This window comes from Vanacampus margaritifer, chromosome 4 (genome assembly GCF_051991255.1).
Source record: "Vanacampus margaritifer isolate UIUO_Vmar chromosome 4, RoL_Vmar_1.0, whole genome shotgun sequence".
NCBI lineage: Eukaryota > Metazoa > Chordata > Actinopteri > Syngnathiformes > Syngnathidae > Vanacampus > Vanacampus margaritifer.
In genome coordinates this window covers 16,271,018-16,290,843 of record NC_135435.1, presented here as the reverse complement: position 1 = coordinate 16,290,843, position 19,826 = coordinate 16,271,018, and the positions used below count along the sequence as shown (strand labels likewise).

The window sequence follows — 19,826 nt, the reverse complement described above, 5'->3', positions numbered from 1 at the left end:
ATAGGGCATTATAAAGACAACTTATTTCCCTGTTGTCTATGTGATAATAATACCTGTGCAATGACAGCTTCTCGAGAGCCATAGTAGTTGTAGAAAAGGTGGTCGGCCTGAATAAAGAGCTGGCAGGTGTTTTTATCGTCCGCTGCTGCTCTCTTTTGTCTTAAAATGACAGGGCCGTAGTCTCGCTTGTCTACCACATCACTATTCGCACTCTTATCAAATGAACATGGGAGATAATTTATTTTATTTTATTTTTTTAAAACACACACAAAATATATATTTGCAGAGGTATAAGATACATGAGTGGTAGTGTGAGGCTGCTTGGAGAGGATTTTTAGTTAATCATGTATGAGATGAGGCGACACATAAGCACTGTTGGCTCTTACTTTGACAGACTGGTTGACCGCAGATGCCTGGTACTTCCTCATCCTTTCAAACACGGAGTGATCAGCACAGCCTCCTTCAGAGCCATATTTATGAGGATACGCTGGTAAATAGCCAGAAAACATGGTCATGAATGGTGCGCTGGGAGAAGTCCATCAGTGCAAATCTGACATCAAAAGATTTTAACCACTAATATATATTATACATATAAATCCATCACTCCGGATGTGATACTGTGCCTCTGTACAAATACAGTACAGTACCTGTAAAGTGGTCTGATACTGTATGCACCAATAGATCAACATTTCCCGCGTAGGAGTCATGCTTGCCTCCAATGTGTTTTTCAACATTATTTCATAAAAAAAAAAAGGGAAGATATAATTGCAATTATCGAGTATCAGTACTCCTTATCTGCAAGTACTGAAATAACAGTACTTGTACTTGGTCTGGAAAATAAATATTCATTTATTTTTTAATTGCTTGTATACAAAGTGCCCAAAATAGAATAAAGCTATGGCTAGCTGGCTACTTTCAAAAATATGTCTGCAAGCGAGCCTCAGTTCAGAATTTGCCCGATTCCAAAAATGTGGCTAATTTACATCATACAAACTAAAACCAAGTTCCATTAAGCTAAAAAAAAAAAAAGGCTTCCAGAACTAGAGCATGGTAGCATCTTTGCTGTGCGTGGATGTCGTCACCAGGTCACGAGACATTTCTACGAATCCAAAATAGTTATTTGGCCTGACTGCAATTTGAAAGTCCAATGGTGCCTGGTACACGTTTAATTTGTACCGTGACCACGCCAAATCATTTTTCCCCATTGAAATGAATGAAAATGCCATTAATCCATTTGAGCACTCCATAAAACTGCACTAAAAATATGTTTGCTTTCTAAAACAAAACATACAGTAATAACATATCTAAACAGGAAAGACCGTTTTTCATCATGACTTCATGTATTCACTTTAGTATATGCATACGTATCCTGTGTACAAAAAGGCAACTGCTCAGTAAGCTGCTGTTGTATTAGTTGTTTCTCCCACAGGATAAAAAATATATGCCCATGATTGTTATATTATCCGTTTTACATGTGTTGCTGCACCATCCAAGCTAATTTTGTGGGCCTATCTATGATGTCTTGCATTTTGTGTTAGCGTTAAGCTAAATTCAGACAAAGTTGTGTAGCGTTTGGTTTACTGCGTAACGTGAAATGCTTTTTATTTTTTGTTTAGTTTGCACAGGCAGGGCAAGCTAAAATGTTTTGCTTAGCACAAGGCAAAAAAAAGGGGGTGGGAGTCTCACATCTTTAAAGTCGTAAGTCAGGTAACTCGTAGCTCAAGGTACCACTGTACATTCACAGTCTGCGTACATTCCTGCGTTTATGCCTGTGCACAGCAGATTATTCATCGGTTAGCTATCAGGCTGCCCTCAGGCAGGGAGGGGCCCGTCACTCATTGCTTGTCTGCTCGCTGCAATCCATTGGGTTGAGTGAGTATTTTGTCATATCCACTTATTTGTTGTTTGACCTCTACTTTATTGTTCTTTGTGTAGCTTGTAACATGTTATTTATGCATATAGTGGAATTAAATCCTTAAAACATCTCCCAGGGTAGCTTTTAGCATCAACACAACACAATAAATTCAGTCAAAACGGGCAATAAAGTACTTACTGATGTCATCCTCATGATAAATGATGGAGTGAAATGTTGCATTATTTCCCCTCAAGTATCTTTCTGAGGGTTCAACGTAATATATTCCCTGCTGGGTTTTAATAAAGCCTTCGAATCGCCCGTTGATCACAGATCCATGGCTCAGTGTTCCATCTTCACCTGAAATACGAGGGATTAAAAAAAATGAAGCAGAGTTACGATAACGTGAGCGCAATGTTGCCATTTTCACAATTATTCTCTTGGTTTATTATTTTGCAAATCTTAGATTACATGACGATAAATATTGTAAGGGAAGACCCTGAACAAGGAGAGAATGTATCTGTCTTGATCTGTTGCGTCCTGTCTCAGACACACACAAAAAAAACCTGAGAAACAGGATATTGTGTTCATTTGAACTCTGCAGACAACACACAGCAGGGGGGGTCGCTCAAAACGGGAAGCCATCGAAAACAGAGAGTATGTGCTTGCATGTTGTGTTGTGAAAAAAAGAGACCTACCCAACAGTTTGCCACTATAGATATGCGACATGTCAATTGGTCCCTCCTCTCCTGACACATCCACGACAACATCCGGAGAAAACATTGAGGGGTCCCTCTTCATGTGCAGGTTGAAATGCCTAAAAATGAAATACAAGTAGTATGTGTAGTTAAAACAAATAACATTATCATACACGGTACACATCCGCCATTTTCAATAAGAGTTGCCAAAATCCACCAACTACTTACGCCCCTCTAAAATGGGTTTAAAAATGTAGAATGACATTCATAGTGACTTGGAACGCTGGAATAATCTTCCTATTTCTTTAATAGGACGAATAGCCACCGTTAAAATGAAAGTTTTACCTAAAATAAACTATTTTTTCTCAATGATTCCATTTAAACCTACGGCTTAATGGTTCCAGTTGTTGGACTCAGCCGTTACAAAATTTTACTGGAAAAAAAAAAAAGCAAAGATTAGTCTATCTACTCTTCAGAAAAGTAAATCCAAAGGTGGCCTAGAGGCACCAAATTTTATGTACTACTATATAGCTAACCAACTACAATATATCGTTCTATGGGCACAACCCAACAGAGATACTAACTGTTGGCTGGAACTAGAACAGAAGGATTGTAATAACCTCAGACTTCTAGATTTACTCTTTATTACAACATCGATTAAGCGACATAATTGTTTTAAAAACCCAATGATCTCCGCCACCCTGACTGCTTGGTGGAAGGCATTAGAAATTACAAAAGCCCAAGTGGAGCCCTGTGGGCTTTCTCCCCTATGGCATAACCCTGACTTTCGAATTAACAACCAAACGTTTTATTTAGGTGTGTGGGAGCAGAAAGGAATCACACATCTTCACCATCTCTTCTCAGATAATATGTTTATATCATATACATCTTTGCTCCAAAAATACAAAATAACAAACGGAAATTTTTTACATTATCTGCAAGTTAAAAATATGATAAAGAAACAAATTCCAACACTTCAGGGTACGCTCCAACCGCCTGGCTTAGCTAAAGATATTACCAAGCTTTCTCCGACAACAACAAAAAAACTTTCAAAAATATATAAGTTACTTTCATATACGGATAAAATGTCTTTACCCATCTTAAAATGGGAGACAGACTTGTCTATAGCTCCGGAATCTGACTTTTGGATTCAAGTTTGTGAAAATGCATTTAAAATGACAAAACACACAAATTTACAACTTATCCAATACAAAATAATCCATAGAACATACATTACTCAATATATGATGAAGAAAATGGGCCTCTCCGACTCCGACATTTGTCTCCAGTGTTTACAAAACACTACAGACACTTATTTTCATGCTTTATGGTTATGCACCCCGGTTATGTATTTCTGGACTAAAGTCTTAGAAAAACTTTCCGCTATCTTGGACTATAGGATACCTTTATCTCCAAACTTGTGTTTGCTAGGTGACCTAACAACAACTGACCTACCACATAAACAATTTCAATCTACACTTGTAGCCCTTACTATCGCTAAAAAAACAATTCTTGTTAACTGGAAAAATAAACAAACTCTGAATATCGACCAATGGTCTAACCTCCTCATAAATCACATTTTAATGGAAAAAATATCGGCCTCAAATAAAAAACAAATATCAAAATTCATAGAAATATGGTCTACGTATATAGAATATTTTAACCTAATTCTGGTTATTTAATTCTGCCTGTTAGCGAGAGCCACCACATCGTGATAACTTACATTGATGTCTCTGCATTTGGCAGTTTGTTACTAATGGTTGTGTTTTTATAGTCAAGAACCCAGTTGCTGCCAACAGGATCGAACAGATTCACCTCCAATGGGCACTAAAGGCTAATATTCGGATTCACTGCATGCCAGGGGACTAACGCTACAGGTGCTGTCCCCCCTGGCTGGGCGTGGGCGGGTCTGCCCCTCTGTTGGCTGCTGGGTGGCGGCTGCGTCTTGGTCGTTCCCTGGGTCTCGTGGTGGGTGCTGTGTTGCGGGGCTCTCCCTGGTGTCCGGGGCGGCGCCGCCCCGGCGCGGTCCGTCGCTCTGGGTCCGGCGACGCGGGTCGGGGCCTGTGGGCCGCCGGGGTGCCCCGTGGTTCCCTCTCCCCTCCCCCTTCCTCCCCCTTGCTTCCTCTCCCTCTTCACCTCTCCCCGCCCGTCCTCCGCCTCCCTGTCCCTTCTCCCTCGTCGCCCTTCCTCCTCCTCTCCCCCTCTCTCTGCGGCCTGGGTCGCGGGGGGAGCGGGGGTTGTGGGCCGGTGGGGTGCCTGGTGGGCCTGCAGTGCCCCGTCCTGCTGCGTTGGGTTGGGGGCGCGGGCCGCGTTGGGGTGGGGGGCGCTCCTGCTCCGGGGTTTGCTCTCCGGCCGGTGGCCCCTGCGGGGCCCGGGGGTCGTCCTTTGGCGCGGCCGCGGCCTGGGGGGCCCTGAGGTGTTGCGCTTGCTCTGTCCAGGCGGGGGTCGACGGCTCCCCTCTTTGGTGGAGATTTTCATGCATGCTAGATCCACCACACCAGCATCTATCGAGACTCAGACACAACTTGTTTCTCCCTCAGGTCATTGATTCGGTGGAGGCTGGTGTCTGTGGATCTCACTCTGCTTCGTCTGTCCTTTCTACCTTTCCTCAGTTTCTCCTTTGGGTCCTTGAGGTTTCCCTGATTTGTTGGAGTTTGGATGTCTTTGGGGTTGGTGAAGGTTAGTGGCCCGGTGGGTGGTGTCTGGTCGGTGCTGGGCTTCGCTTTTCTTTCTTTTCTTTGGTCCCCCTTTGGGTCTCCTGGCGGCCCCACGACTCTGGCTGGATTTTGAAGTGTTCGGTTTAGGTGAACGGTATGGGAATTCTTATTTTTTATTTTTTTTTCGCACGCACGCACGCACACACACACGCACGCACACACGCACACACGCACAAACACACATACAAAAAAAAAAAAAAAAAAAAAAAGGGAGAACAATGATGATGACATTTCAAATGTTCAATACTGAGATCTCCCCCAAAAAAAAAAAAAAAAAAAAAAAAAAATGTAGAATGGCACAAGATGGCGGCATTGCACTTCTAAGTGGAGAGGATCATAAAACACCTACACCATTTATCTAGCAGGTACGCAATAACATGAACTGTTGCATAAACGACTATTTAGTAGTGAAATTATCCAACACAAACAAACCACCTTCAAATGACCTTCATCAATAGTATTAACAATTCCAAGCTTACCTCACAAATCAAAATGGCGGTCAACTCGGTGAAAGGAAGCGCTCCGTCCATTAAAAAGCATAGAACTTGGAACGTTATAATTTGATTTGTGAGGAATATTTTGATTTCAAAATGTGATGAAATGTTGTTTGACTATTATAACATTCTGCCTGGTTTGTATTTTAGTCACAGGCAAAAGCAATACAATACACTGTTTGTTCACACTGTGTAAAGGAACATGCACTAAAACTGAGAATTACATGTGTAATTAAAACAAATCTAGCGTTACCTTAGTAAAGCCTGCTTAGCTTAATGCTAACAAACAATGCAAAAACGCCATTGACAGGCTCATGGTTAGGATCGATAGTTGCGTTTTTTTAACCCAAATATAACAACAGCGACAAGCACATATTCGTTACCCTCTACAAAAAAAATATTAACAATACAACATCTAATTGAGTCAGTAAAGGAAGAACTACTACTTTGACGTTTGTGTCTGCATGACTGCTTAATGAGTGCGTGGCGTATCTTGTGAGAATAACCACATGCCACATAGTCAGAGTTCAGTTTTCATAATCCTCTCTTTCAAATCACATCCCACCACATCACATGAAGTTGCACATGAGCTATGGACTTGCTCAAACCTGAGGCACTGCAATGAATAGTGCTCACATTCCTTACCAAACACTATGGTAGCGGATTAACAACATTGATATCAATACAATGATTTCAATTAGTATGTCTGTGTCTATACAACGGCTTTCGAGTTTTGTGTCACTAGAAAGAGAAGTGAGAAATCAGTAGAAACACAAAACTAAATGAAGTACAGAATGACTAACAAAGCACTCCTTCTGAAATTCATTTTCTATAATGGGTATTAGCGTGAGGGATTTCACGTCCTGCTCCAAAATTAAATATTGATGGCATGCTGCCCAATCCTGGAAGGTTCTCATACTTAAGAACTGAATGAGCGAATTTGAACAAAGACATGTTTGTTAAGAATTCAGAACATGAAGCTGCATTCACCTTGGACAAATAGATTTAGTTGTCTCTTCCCACCTTATCAGTCATCTCAAAAGTCCAAAGGTATTTAACAGCTTTTTAACAAGGGGGAGATCTACTTCATAATCTGATCAAGTCCTGATTGACCTACCTATAGGTTATTTTAATACTAAGAAGAAAAGTGTTTATGAATTTATATTGCAGAAAATGTGCATGCGCACAAGCAGCTGACTGCAAAATTATTCAGAATATGGGACTCAGAAACCACATCATGTGACAGTCAAACTGCCCAGAAAGCAGAGCAATTCAGAAAGCCTCCTCCGTACATGTCTCCACAAACTAAATGAGAATGTTTGACATGCCCTCCTCTCTGAAAAGTATTGGTTCAATGAGCACTTAATAGAACACAACAAGCAGTCAAACATACAAACACAAAGCACTCTCAGAGAGCATGAAGAAGACACAAACGCTCAACTAACCACATGGGCCAACTAGAGCTGGACTCAGAGCCTCTGATGTCAGTCACCAGGCCACTAATGACAGATAACATGACAATTTAAAAAATTAACGTGGTACAGCTTTGTGATAAAGTGCTTTTTTTCCCCCCGCCTTTAAAAGTCAAGTCAGTGGTCACAAGTTTTTTTTCTTCTTCTTTTTTTTTTTTTTTTTTTTACAAACAACCCTCTGTGATGGCATACATCCTAGAGAGCTTTAAGTAATTAGAAAGAAAATGACACTTTTTGACTATTACAGTACAGGCTTGTCTGACCATACAATTATCATACTACTTCTGTTTCTGTCTACTTCAAAAATTACATCATCGGAAAAGTTGCACAAAACGATGCTGTGATTCATCTCCTACCCAAAAGCGGCACTAGCTGTGTGCACCAACATTTGTGTGCACCAACATCTGTGTGACAGGAAGGAGCACAAGTGAACAGGAAATTAATCTGTTTTGGAGAAGTAGATAACCTTCTATGGACTGGGTGAAAAGGAAAGTAAAGGGTATTTGCTCAATTCTGCAAAGGGTTAACTATCCAGACAATTACATTTATATAATATACCTCACTATGCATGAAGAGTGGTCATAAAAAGTCTACACACGCCTGTTCAAATGCCAGATTTTGTTGATATAATATCACAACTTTTTCCACAACTGTTATGGCAACCTGTGAAGTTCAGGTACATCAGCGCAGACCTCTACCATGGCCTATGGACAATGATTCTGCCTTTCCATAAAAAATAGGCATGAATTATTATACTACCGTGATTGATTAATAGATCATTAATGTTCCCCACAGTCGATCCAGGACATTTTGTGGAATAGCCATCCATAGTGTCTATTGTTTTCATCTTATCCGTGTCTACAAAGAAGACAGTGAAAAAATAAACAAGACAACCCTGTTTGACCAAATTTTTGTGTTATCTTGAGGCAAGGTAATTTACCAGTAACAAATAGCCTAACTGGCATATTTATTATATGATTACCTGGTCAGCACCAGCAATTGAACAAGACCCCAAGATACTTGCGGACTCTGTATCGGTCCGTTGTGGTAAAGAAGGAGCTGAGCCGAAAGGCAAAGCTCTCGATTTACCGGTCGATCTACGTTCCTACCCTCACCTATGGTCACGAGCTGTGGGTCGTGACCGAAAGAACAAGATCCCGGATACAAGCGTCCGAAATGAGTTTCCTCCGCAGGGTGTCCGGGCTCTTCCTTAGAGATAGGGTGAGAAGCTCGATCATCCGGGAAAGACTCAGTATTGAGCCGCTACTCGGGCATCTGGTTCGGATGCCTCATGGACGCCTCCCTGGAGAGGTGTTCTGGGCATGTCCGACCGGCGCGAGGCCCCGGGGACGACCCAGGACACGCTGGAGAGACTAGGTCTCTAGGGTGACCTGGAAACGCCTTAGGATCCCATCGCAAGAGCTTGTTGAAGTGGCTCGGGAGAGGGAAGTCTGGGCTTCCCTGCTAAAGCTGCTGCCCCCGCGACCCGACCCCGGATAAGATGATGGATGGATGGATGGATGGCACCAGCAATTGTGGCTATTTAACATAAATAAATTTCATAAATATGAAGTGTCAATATTTGGATACCAAGGCTGAGTAATCCTAAAATGGATCAACACCAACACTTTATCTTGCTGTATTTAACCCATTAAGGCCTAAAGCCTCTGGAAAAACATGTCTCTAGAACCTATGGGTGACTTCAGAGTCACACCCCAAAACCTGAACTTTTACTGAAAATTCAACAACATTAAAAAATAATTGAGCAGATATAAACATAATTCCAAAAGCATTTCAGACCTTACGCCTGTGGCATTCACCCAAACACAAGTTTGTTATTATAAACCTTCAATAAAAATAAAAAAAAATCAACAAACAAAAGTTGCATCTGTGGGTATATAACTATATATATATTTACCTTCAACACTGTTCGTTGTCCATTCCGTTACAAAGCCGTCAAAATTTTCACAATGAACAATTTTCAAACGCGTCATTTAATTCATAACTCCCGCGAATCTGCGTAAGCCATAAATGCTCGAATACAATTCCAGGACATGCTTCGAGGCCCACGTCACCCGCTCGTGTATATTCAGATGCATTTCATCAGCTAAGACACCAGGAATTGGTCAAAACAAAACAAAATGACTTATCCGCCCTCCCCGTATTAAAGAGCGCAGGAGTGCACCCGGCTTAAACGGTAGAAACGCGTTCGCGCGCTCCTGGACTTAATGGGTTAATTTAACTAAGTAGATGGGTTAAAAATACAGTCACACTATTCAGAAAGACACACAATGTCTGTGGGCCTAAGAGAAAATACGATGGATGTGTGCGTGTTCTCCAACTGACCTGCCGTGGGAATGGAAGTTCAGGTGCAGGGTTTCGTCTTGAGGTATGAGTGCCCTCTTGGCTCTCTGGTGCCTCTTGTGTAGGGCCTCGGTATCGTAGGACAAACCCTCATAATGGCCAATGTATTTGTTCAAAGGGCTTCGCAACAGAGCTGCAACAAAATACAAAGGATGTAAAAACTGACACACTAAAGAAACATATACATAAATTTAAAAAAAGTTTTTCTTTTTCATCTGAGAAAATCGGGCTTATGCTTTTGGCAAACTGCCAGACTTCAGCTTGTGTCGCCCCCTTTGTAAGTGTAAGTAAATTTTGTTGCTCTGTACTGGTAACGCATATGACAATAAATTGGATAGGATTCAGTTTCATTACATTTTTCACTGATATTGTGTTGGGCAGTTTGACTGCCATTTTACGCCATTTTATGCTTATCAGCCAACGACATGAAACATTCAGCATTTTACAGAAATACGTGATAGCCAGGGGGAGTTAATAAGTACACAGCTGTTCTAATTGTAAAGAGAATCGGGTTCTTAGGAACTACGTTCTCAAGTACGTTCTTAGGAAGACCGCATACTTTACAGCTTTGCCTTAAGAATGCCGCTGCTACCTTAACATTAATGCTAATGAATTTAAACACAACCATCTCCAGGAGTGATAAAATGGGTGTTAAAAATTCAAGAAACAATCCAGCGAACAGCGGTTCGGGACTAAAATACAGACAATACATCAAAGTGAAATGACCTGTCACTGGACAAAAGTTAAAAGAAAACACTCAAACAAGACACTAGTTGTCTGAGCACTTTTGGGGGTATCCACTTGACAAAATCATCACCGCCCAGTATACCACATTTAGCTAACGTTTGATACTTGATAACTTGCTAACATCTATGATTAAAAGACAGTGGGCAAAAACATCCATACTCCAAAAAGAAGCCACTGTGTTATGTCTGTTGGAGGATAACACAGTACGTTTGCTAGGTATAGTACAATCAGTCAGTGGTCGTGCATGCTTAACAGGCTTGTTGAGTTTACACACATAATAATAATGGCCCCAGAGTTAATCCTATGGGCATTCATATTGACCAGTTCATTGTTCTTTGTTCTGTCTTCTAGAACAACAAAGTGGTCCATTTAAACCTCAAAGATCACGCCATGCAGCACATCAGGTGATTTGAGGATTTTGGTTCCGATAGTCAAGGTAAGACTGCAACAATTGGATATTTTTTGATTCTGATCTTTCTACCATTATCCAATCAATATTTTGCATATTAGACAACAAAATGTCCAAGTGATATGCAGGTATTAACTCTTTGACTGCCATGGACGTTAAAATACGTCAAGTAAAAACCTACGGAGGGCCGCCAATGACGTTAAAAGACGTCATCCAATTTTTTTTATATATATTTTTTAAACGGGTGGAGGAAAGCCTTGGCCAGCTGTGGTGAAAGTTTCAAGCAGATCTAGTTAGCCTAATGACTATTTTTGGCCCTTAGATGGCAGCAATGACTCTCTTTTGACAAGATTGGGTAGGCGTCAGTAGAAGACGTGAGGCGGAGCTAGAGGGGACAATGGCTGGGGAAGGGAAGAGAACATGGCGACCGGTTGCAAGCAGTTTTTTTCAAAGACGAAAAGCATCGACCAACGCTAAAGAGCACATTGATGACGACGATGATCATCATCGATGATGATGATGGTGACTCCGAGGTTGGAAGCATTGACGCGGCAGTAGAAGACGTGAGGCGGAGCTAGATGGCTGAGGAAGCGAACAATGGCGACCGGTTGCAAGCAGCTCACACTTGGGAATTTTTTTCAAAGACGAAAGGCATCGACCAATGCTAAAGAGCACATTGATGACGACGATGGTCAACATCGATGATGATGATGGTGACTCCGAGGTTGGAAGCATTGACGCGGCAGTAGAAGACGTGAGGCGGAGCTAGATGGCTGAGGAAGCGAACAATGGCGACCGGTTGCAAGCAGCTCACACTTGGGAATTTTTTTCAAAGACGAAAGGCATCAACCAACGCTAAAGAGCACATTGATGACGACGATGATCATCATCATCAATGATGATGATGGTGACGCCAAGGTTGACGCCGAAGTTGGAAGCGTTGACGCGGCGGCTATGACGACGTCATAAAGGTTCACCTGCTCGTGATGCTAACACCGGAAAACGCGGAGCACAACCGAGCACTTCTGCACAGGCGGACGTTCAATCGGACGACGAAGAGTACCCCGAGTCCAATGCATATTCATCGGAGGAGTGGGTAGTCTGCTACTTGCTATTCCCCGGAAAAAAAGGCCGTCAAGAAAGTGCAACGTCTACACGCGAAAGGGACAATCGCAGTGAAACTACTGCTCCTGCTCCCTCTCCTTGCACGCAGGGGAGTGTTACAAAAAGAAAAACTGTATTTGAAACATCCACATAATTGTAAATAGTACCACAGTTGCACACATTTGTAAATAGTTTGCGAAATTGTTTTGTCAAATTGGTACACTTAAATGGAAATAAACTTATTTTGCAATCTAAAAACACTTTTTCATTGTTGGTGGTGGTGTTTTACAGAAGTAAAGCACTGTTTAGGTGTTTGTGGCATCATTCATGGACAAAAAGAAGTGTACAATTCACTAGAGAGCATGAAATAACATTGTTTCACAAAAAGCTATTTTTCTCCGCTTTTTGTTTCAAAACAGAGCATTTTGGTGAAACTAACCATTTTCTATTGTTGATTACTGAAGAACGGAATAAGGTAGAAACAAATTTTTTTTTCTGATGAAAGATGAGAGTTCAATCTTTCATTTGGTAGTATGTGTGTTTCCATAGTCCAAACACAACATTTTCTGTGGACCTTGAAAGATCAGTCAAAATGCTTAAATCGGCTGGCACTGGCGACATCCCGTTTCTGAAAACGTCTGGCAGTCAAAGAGTTAATGTTGCCCATTTGGGTTAACCATCTTCAGATTTCACAGTCTATAATAATATGGATGCACCTTGTTGTTTCTCTTGAGAAATAAAACGGAAGAGTAACCATATCAACATTAATCCTAAAGGCCAAGAGACTCCACCTTGCCATGTTGCTTAGTTTGTTGCTTCACTGAAAGGCTTCCATGTCGCCAGGCCCTGACAGGCAGAGGCTGTTACAGGCTCGTAGCAACTTGTCACAAAAAAAAAAAAAGGCATTCACACAACCGGATTCCTCTGCCTTTCCTGAAGCAATAAGAAGCTAAGTGAGAAGTTACAACAAAACAGCGGTGCTTTTAATTAATGAGGATATTTTTGGTCAGATTTAAAACAAAACTGCCAGCAAGGTTCTCCGAGACTAATCAAAAATGAGAATTTTCTAACCGTGTCTCCGACGTGAAGCTCGTGTGCTTTTACAACATCCTAGCACAGCTCCAACAACATTTCTTTTAAATAGTTGCCCTGAAAGAGGAACTTTTTTTTATAAACATGATTTACTTTGCTTATATTGTTTTGAAATTACAACCCCAAACTGACAGGGGATATCAACCGAGCCCTGTTCTGATTATTATTATTTTTAAATCAGACAAGGCTGTAGCCTGACTGAAAGATGCTGCGCTAATGATGTTGTTGAGCCATCATTGACAGTGTTTCTAGGATGCGACTGTCACTGTTGTTGTGCCAATAGGCATCCGGATGTTGACATCACGCGTCCCAAAATGGGCGTTAGCGCCACCATTTTGGCAGCACAGAAAATGCGTCTGCCACTTTGAGTAAACGGCAAATGCCACACATTTAATAATGATTGACAGCTGTTGTGGACCAGCTGCCACAATAAGCAGACCTCTATTCTCTCATCAAATTGATTGGAGAAACCGCACAAATACTATTTTTAGACCGCAAGGCCACGTGACTTCAGCAGCTTGAACCGGAAGGAGGTCAAAAAGAAGCCGGCTTGTTGACAAGCCATGTTAGTAGTGCTCGTTTTGTTCTTGTTTATCTCCGGGAGGAAAAAAACATGCAGAGTAAACACAGCTGTTGGGGAACTTGCAGAAACAACTCTAGACACTACGACCGTCCGCATATGAAGGATGTATTCTTTATTCGTTTCCCGAAGCCAAAAATTCAGAGGGATCAATATGTGAACGGGGATCAACTTGTGCGGACGTCCAAAAGAGCAGTTTAACGCCTAGCGAAGTGAAGCCTTTCACCTTCATATGTGGTAAACATTTTGTTGGGAGCCATGCATGCATGCTCTTACGATGATAATCATGCGTTTGGCTACAATTACACATTTTAATCGTCTAACACCCCTTTCTTTTCTTCTTTTTTTATTAGAGGAATCAGGCGATTAAATGTTTTAATTGTAATTAATCACATGACTTCACTAGTTAACTCACGATTAATCACAAATGTTATATCTGTTCTAAATGTACAGTAAAAAAAATGTTCTAGGTTTTCATACTCTTGTTAACAAAAGCGGGAAAAAAAGTTAAACTAATAAATAGTTCAAATTAAATTTTGACGTCTATAGCCGTCAATGGAAGGGAATGAGTTAATTAAGTGTGGTGACGTGTATCGTGCGGTACCCCATTAGCTCCTCCCCTTTCTTCCTTGACTCCAAATGCTATGGTATTTTTGCGCTGTACATGGCTTTGCTCTGAGCACTGTAGGTGGTTTACTGTACATAACTACATATCGCTCATATTGTGGAATTAATAAAATGGGATTTCAAACAAAGCTGTTGGACTCCACTCAACACTGTACTGACAATGAGTCATCTTGCTTGCTCATTTTACTGAGAAAGCAGCATTTCAAGTTCTGCATTTAAAAGGGTTAGGGTTAGGTCACAGGGAATAAACATTAAATTATGTTATGGTCATAGTTCCAGAGAACAAAACATTCAGGTTGAAAAAGCACAACGGTGGAGGTTTGATGTTAAAGGTGCTTTGTGGAGTTTGTAACTTTTTCTTTTTTATTACTCGCAACTGCCACCCTCTGGCTTAAAATGTAACTACAACCACTGTGTCAAGCTCATACATGGTGCGCATGCAAGTATTTGTGCTCGAATAAACATTTTTTTCAGTTTTCCTAAAGTTTGGCCTGTGCGCGAAGGGGGCCTCTTGTTTTTTATGTTTTTTCAGTTTCCATCCCAATTGTGTCGGACGCTACCACTAAATGTCTGCAGGAGCGAGCATGGTGTTACCCCTCCCCACCCCCAAGTAACTGTGGAGCCCACTGAAGAGAAGATACAAGCTAATAGGCGCAGTCACAGTTGAAAAGTCAGGGCTCTTTGTACTCATCTGGGCATTGGTGGAGTATGCATGATGAAAAGCTTTGATTTTATCATTTTAAACTCCACAATGCGACTTTAAATGACTTATTTTACAAGTCAAAAATATATCATTAACACCTATACATACTTTTTAAGGTGGAAAAACCTTGTAATACTGTCTTAACGAAACGAAACGGGAAAAAAATGAGCATTGCTATGTAAAAGTATTATTTTTATTTGTTTTAGCTTTTGTATAAACTCATTTTATGCAGTTATACCTAATGAATGAAGTACAGTACCTATTTAGAGGACTATGCTGACATTAGGCCTCATTTACAGTAAACTCATGTCATAGTATTTCTAGACGTGATAACTGCCAAAATTTGTTTCCTTTTTTGTCTGGAGTGATTTATTTGCATGAGAAACAGTAGCTATTAAGAAAGCTTCTCACCAACAATTATATCATCTGAGCATACACAGTAACAGCTACATACATTCGTATTAGCCTCCTAGTATGAAAACCATATGAATCCATATCCTTGATATCAAACTTAAGGTCCATGTACGCTGTTGGTCTTCATTAGTGAGAAAATTCAACACACTAATAGATTGATTAGGGGGTATTACAACTTTCTTTCCTAGTCATTTGAAATTGAAAGTAATTTGAGCATTTATTCGTTATCCTTCATCCATTTTCTGAACCGCTTAGTCTCACTAGGGTCACGAGTGTGCTGGTCTGCTGGAGCCTATCCCAGCGTTCAATGGGAAAGAGGTGGGGTACACCCTGAACTGGTCGCAAGCCAATAGGGGGGTAAAAGGCTCAAACGACAAACAGCTAACAATGAATCTGTTGTAGCTTTGATATTAATGCCTGTGTACTAGTACAGTCCTTGTCCTCACTAGTATGACACTAATTGACATATGTGCTCTAATAGAACTACTAATCTTGATACTGTAACTAAGACACAGTTATATTACTACACTGAATTGTCTTATCAGGACAAACCACGTACTAGTACAGGTACATGTGCTAAGATGGATAACTATTATTTAATAAATATTTGTTTGTGTGTGTGTGGGGGGGGGGGGGGGCAAGGGGGGCTGTAGGATATCAATAAAGAGTAGATACAAACAAATGCTCATATTTTTCCCCATAGCCTATTAGAAGACAGTTCTGAACAACCCGAGAGTTTGTTGCAAAACTTACCTGCGCTGTGGTGAATGAAGCAAAAAGTGAGAAGCAATTTCATCAATGTCATATTGAACTACCCTTTAGGTAAAACCAAAAAAGGAAGAACAATTGTAAAAACTTTTTAGGCGAGGTTGAAAGGAGTTTGGCTGAATTTTTAGTTGTGTCGAAATAGTGGCGCTTCCTAGTTCTGCGGCTCCTCCTCAGCCTGGTTGACACCTTCTGCGTTCCACTGGCAGTCGACGTCACGCGTACAACGGCCGTCTCCCTCGATAGTCAAATTAAAGCCCGACGTACTTTCAAAAAAGACCCCGAATATAGAGCGGCACGCGATGAAACATATCACGTTTAACGCCGAAAACGTTTTTGTTTGAGGCGTGAAATAACAAACACGCGCCGAAGTTGTGTACGCATATCGCTTTGTGTACATGTATATGTATTTCCGCAAATCCTGACTTCCGGGTTTGATAGGTTTGGAAGGTAGACAGCCGGGACCTCCTAATGTGAAGACATTCAAATTGCAATTATTGATTTATTGGTTGTATTTGTTACTACTTCTATTATGATATCTAAAGTAATAATTACATAGTGACCTTCAAGGAAGTGTTGGGGTAGGATTAAGTTGTTTTGGGGGGTTTTGTTCTATTTTGCTTCGGTAAAATGCACAAAACAACTCAAACATGCACCCCCCCCCCCCAAAAAAATATATATATATTAAAAAAAAAAAAAAACAACTTTGATGTAATAACATCTCAACAGCGAGAGAACAGTAGTGACCAACGTAGCTATACACTCAGAGCAGTGCATAATAATAATGCAGGAAATGCTGACTCCCAGCGTCCTAAAGTATTTACTGCATCTAATCAGGACGTTGATTTAAAATTAATTGTTCATATTTTTAAACCCGTTTGAGCTTTTTTCGCTGTACTACTTGTGTGCCAAATAGTAGTACAAAACACCACAATGAATAAAGATTTCAAAGTAACTCGATCCTTTACATGGAACGTGGCAGAAATCTTACTCCAGCTCATCCTTGACATGAGTGAGAATTCGCTTTATGGAAAATGGAGAGATGGATATGAAAAAGAAAAGCTACTGTATGTCAAACCCTGTCATTGTGTTGTTGTCATTGTGCACATTTCAGCCTACAAGAACTCCCAAACACATCAAACTTAAGAAAACACATCGAGTTTTCTATGTGTTTGCCTGGTGAGTGTGAGCCTATTGTGTACAAATGTAAACAAACTTTTAAGTTAATTTAGGACCATTTCATGTAACTGCATTTGTCTTAATTTTCCATTTCATAAAGATTTACGTTATTGTTTTAGTGAAAGGGATATTGTTATTATAGATTGATATTATTCGCAATATCTTAAGTTGCACAATCAATCTTATGTAATTTTGTATTTAATGTTTATGCTCTGATTAAAAAATAATAATAAATCATCAGTTACACAGTAAGTAGATTTTTCCCTGATTACTCAAGCAATACTGAGGACACGTTTTTGCTTACTTAAGTCAACTTGTTCTTTAAGGTGCTCAATGTAGAAAATGTAGGTTTGAATTGCTACTGCCACGCGTGTGTTGAATCAAACATTTACATTGTTAGAACATAAATTGCAACAAGGAAAATGAAGGCATTAAAAAAAATAGCGACAAGGGAAGTAACAACATAAGGCACAATAAATTTTCAATTAAAGTCAGCTAAAGATGACTCAACAAGAATTTTCAATGTACAAACCCAATTCCCCCAATAGTTGGCACACTATACAAATTGTGAATAAAAACTGAATGCAATTATGTGGAAGTGCCAAATTTGAATATTTTATTCATAATAGAACATAGAGAACAGGTCAAAAGTTTAAACTGAGAAAATGTACAATTTTAAGGGAAAACTATGTTGATTTTAAATTCCATGGTGTCAACAAATCTCTAAAAAGTTGGGACAAGGCCATTTTCACCACTGGGAGGCATCCCCTCTTCTTCTTACAGCAGAACGTCTGGGGATCGAGGAGACAAGTTTCTCAAGTTTACAAATAGGAATGCTGTCCCATTCTTGTCTAACACGCGTCTCTCTAACTGTTCAACTGTCTTAAGCTTTCTTTGTTGCACCTTCCCCTTTATGATGTGCCAAAGGTGCTCTAGAAGTGAAAGAAGTGGACTGCAGGCTGGCCATTTCAATACCCAGACGATCCGGGTCCTTGTCCTACGCAGCCATGATGTTGTGATTGGTGCTGCATGTGGTCTGGCATTATCGTGTTGAGAAATGCAAGATCTTCTGTGAAAGTGATGATGCCTGGATGGGAGCATATGTTGTTCTCCAATCGGAATATGTCGAACCCTTTCTGTGATTTCCCTTACAGTAAGCATTCCTGTTTGCGGTGCAGTGCCGTTTAAGGGCATCCAGTAGGATTTCTCGGCCTTGACCCTTACACACAGAGATTGTTCCAGATTCTCTGAATCTTTGGATGATGTTATGCACTGTAAATGATGATTACTTCAACCTTTTTGCCATTTTTCACGTAAACACCTTTCTGATATTTCTCCACTATTTTTCTGCGCAACATTGGAGGAATTGGTGATTGTCTACCCATCTTCGCTTCTGAGAGACACTGACACTCCGAGAAGCTCTTTTTATACTCCAATCAAGTTGCCAATGGACCTCATTAGTGGTAACTGGTCTTCAAGCTGTTTTTTTTTTTATAAGTGCAATTTATTTTTTCAGCCTCTAACCTGTCCCATTTTTTTTTTTTTAGATTTGTTGACACCATGAAATTTACAATCACCATATTTTCCCCTTAAAATTATACATTTTCTCAGTTTAAACTTTTGACCTGTCATCTATGTTCTATTCTGAACACAATATTGAAATTTGGCACTTCCACATAATTGCATTCACTTTTTATTCACAATTTGTATAGTGTCCCAACTTTTTTTGAATTGGGTTTTTGTTTTTTTGTTTTTGGGTCAATTACAAGGTATTAGTAAGAAAATGGATGGACGGGTGGATAGTATACAAATCAAATCCTGCAAGAAATATATGAAAATTGTAAGGTATTTGGAAATGTTTCTTTTATGAAAATAAAATTTGCCAAATAATAATAAGACTGATGCCAAAGGATAAAACCTTGTCATCATGCTGTACAAAATTTGTAATTATATCTTTTAGATCAATTGCAATGATAAATTCAGACAGTTTTCTCACATATTTTTCCAAAATCCCTCCAAATTTTTGATGACATAGGGTAATTACAGATTTTTTTTTTAGAATTGTTTCTGATTCATTCCCACAGAAGGTGCATTTATCATCTATGTCAGTAAACCCTGGAAAGTGAATTATTGCAAGGGTAAATGTAGTATTTTAGAAATTGTACACTCCTTTCTCACGTAGACAATGCGCACATGAAGTTACATCCATCCAGTCCTATTGAGGTTGCAGGATTGTGAACAGGTATTAATCTGCTTATTAAGGGTGTAAAATAAAAATAATAAAAAAAAGCTTGGTTCCTGCTCCATTCTCTACTTTCTCCCTAAATAAGCCGGCCACATCTTCCTTCTCCCTGAAGACTGCCACCGCCATGACTTGGGTCACGCAGTCTCTCTTACCCCTCTGATAGTGATCTTCATAACATATTGCTGCTAATAATAATAATCATCATCATCATCATACACAAAGGCAAAAATGCCAGATGTAAATGTTATAGGCACACCCACCCCTCTTGAAGGATTGCTTCTCATTCGTTTACATCTGCGTATAGCATATAATTATAAATAAATAATTAATAATAATATATTATAATAATAAATAATAAATAGCA

General features: G+C 40.1%; 1 protein-coding gene across 2 annotated transcripts in view; it reads right to left on the bottom strand.

Moving 5' to 3' along the window:
• adam10a (ADAM metallopeptidase domain 10a) overlaps positions 1–19,826 on the bottom strand; it is a 42,012-nt gene that overhangs the window by 10,054 nt on the left and 12,132 nt on the right. The window contains exons 1-6 of one of the 2 annotated variants that reach the window (XM_077563346.1): positions 16,027–16,457; positions 9,580–9,730; positions 2,551–2,669; positions 2,054–2,212; positions 387–487; positions 54–212 (exon numbers count right to left, since the gene is read on the bottom strand). In XM_077563346.1, the coding sequence (XP_077419472.1) occupies positions 54–212; positions 387–487; positions 2,054–2,212; positions 2,551–2,669; positions 9,580–9,730; positions 16,027–16,078 (741 nt within the window). In that variant the 5' untranslated portion in view covers positions 16,079–16,457. Of the gene's footprint in view, positions 1–53; positions 213–386; positions 488–2,053; positions 2,213–2,550; positions 2,670–9,579; positions 9,731–16,026; positions 16,458–19,826 lie in introns of those variants that run through there. The other variant, XM_077563348.1, reaches the window with a different exon arrangement.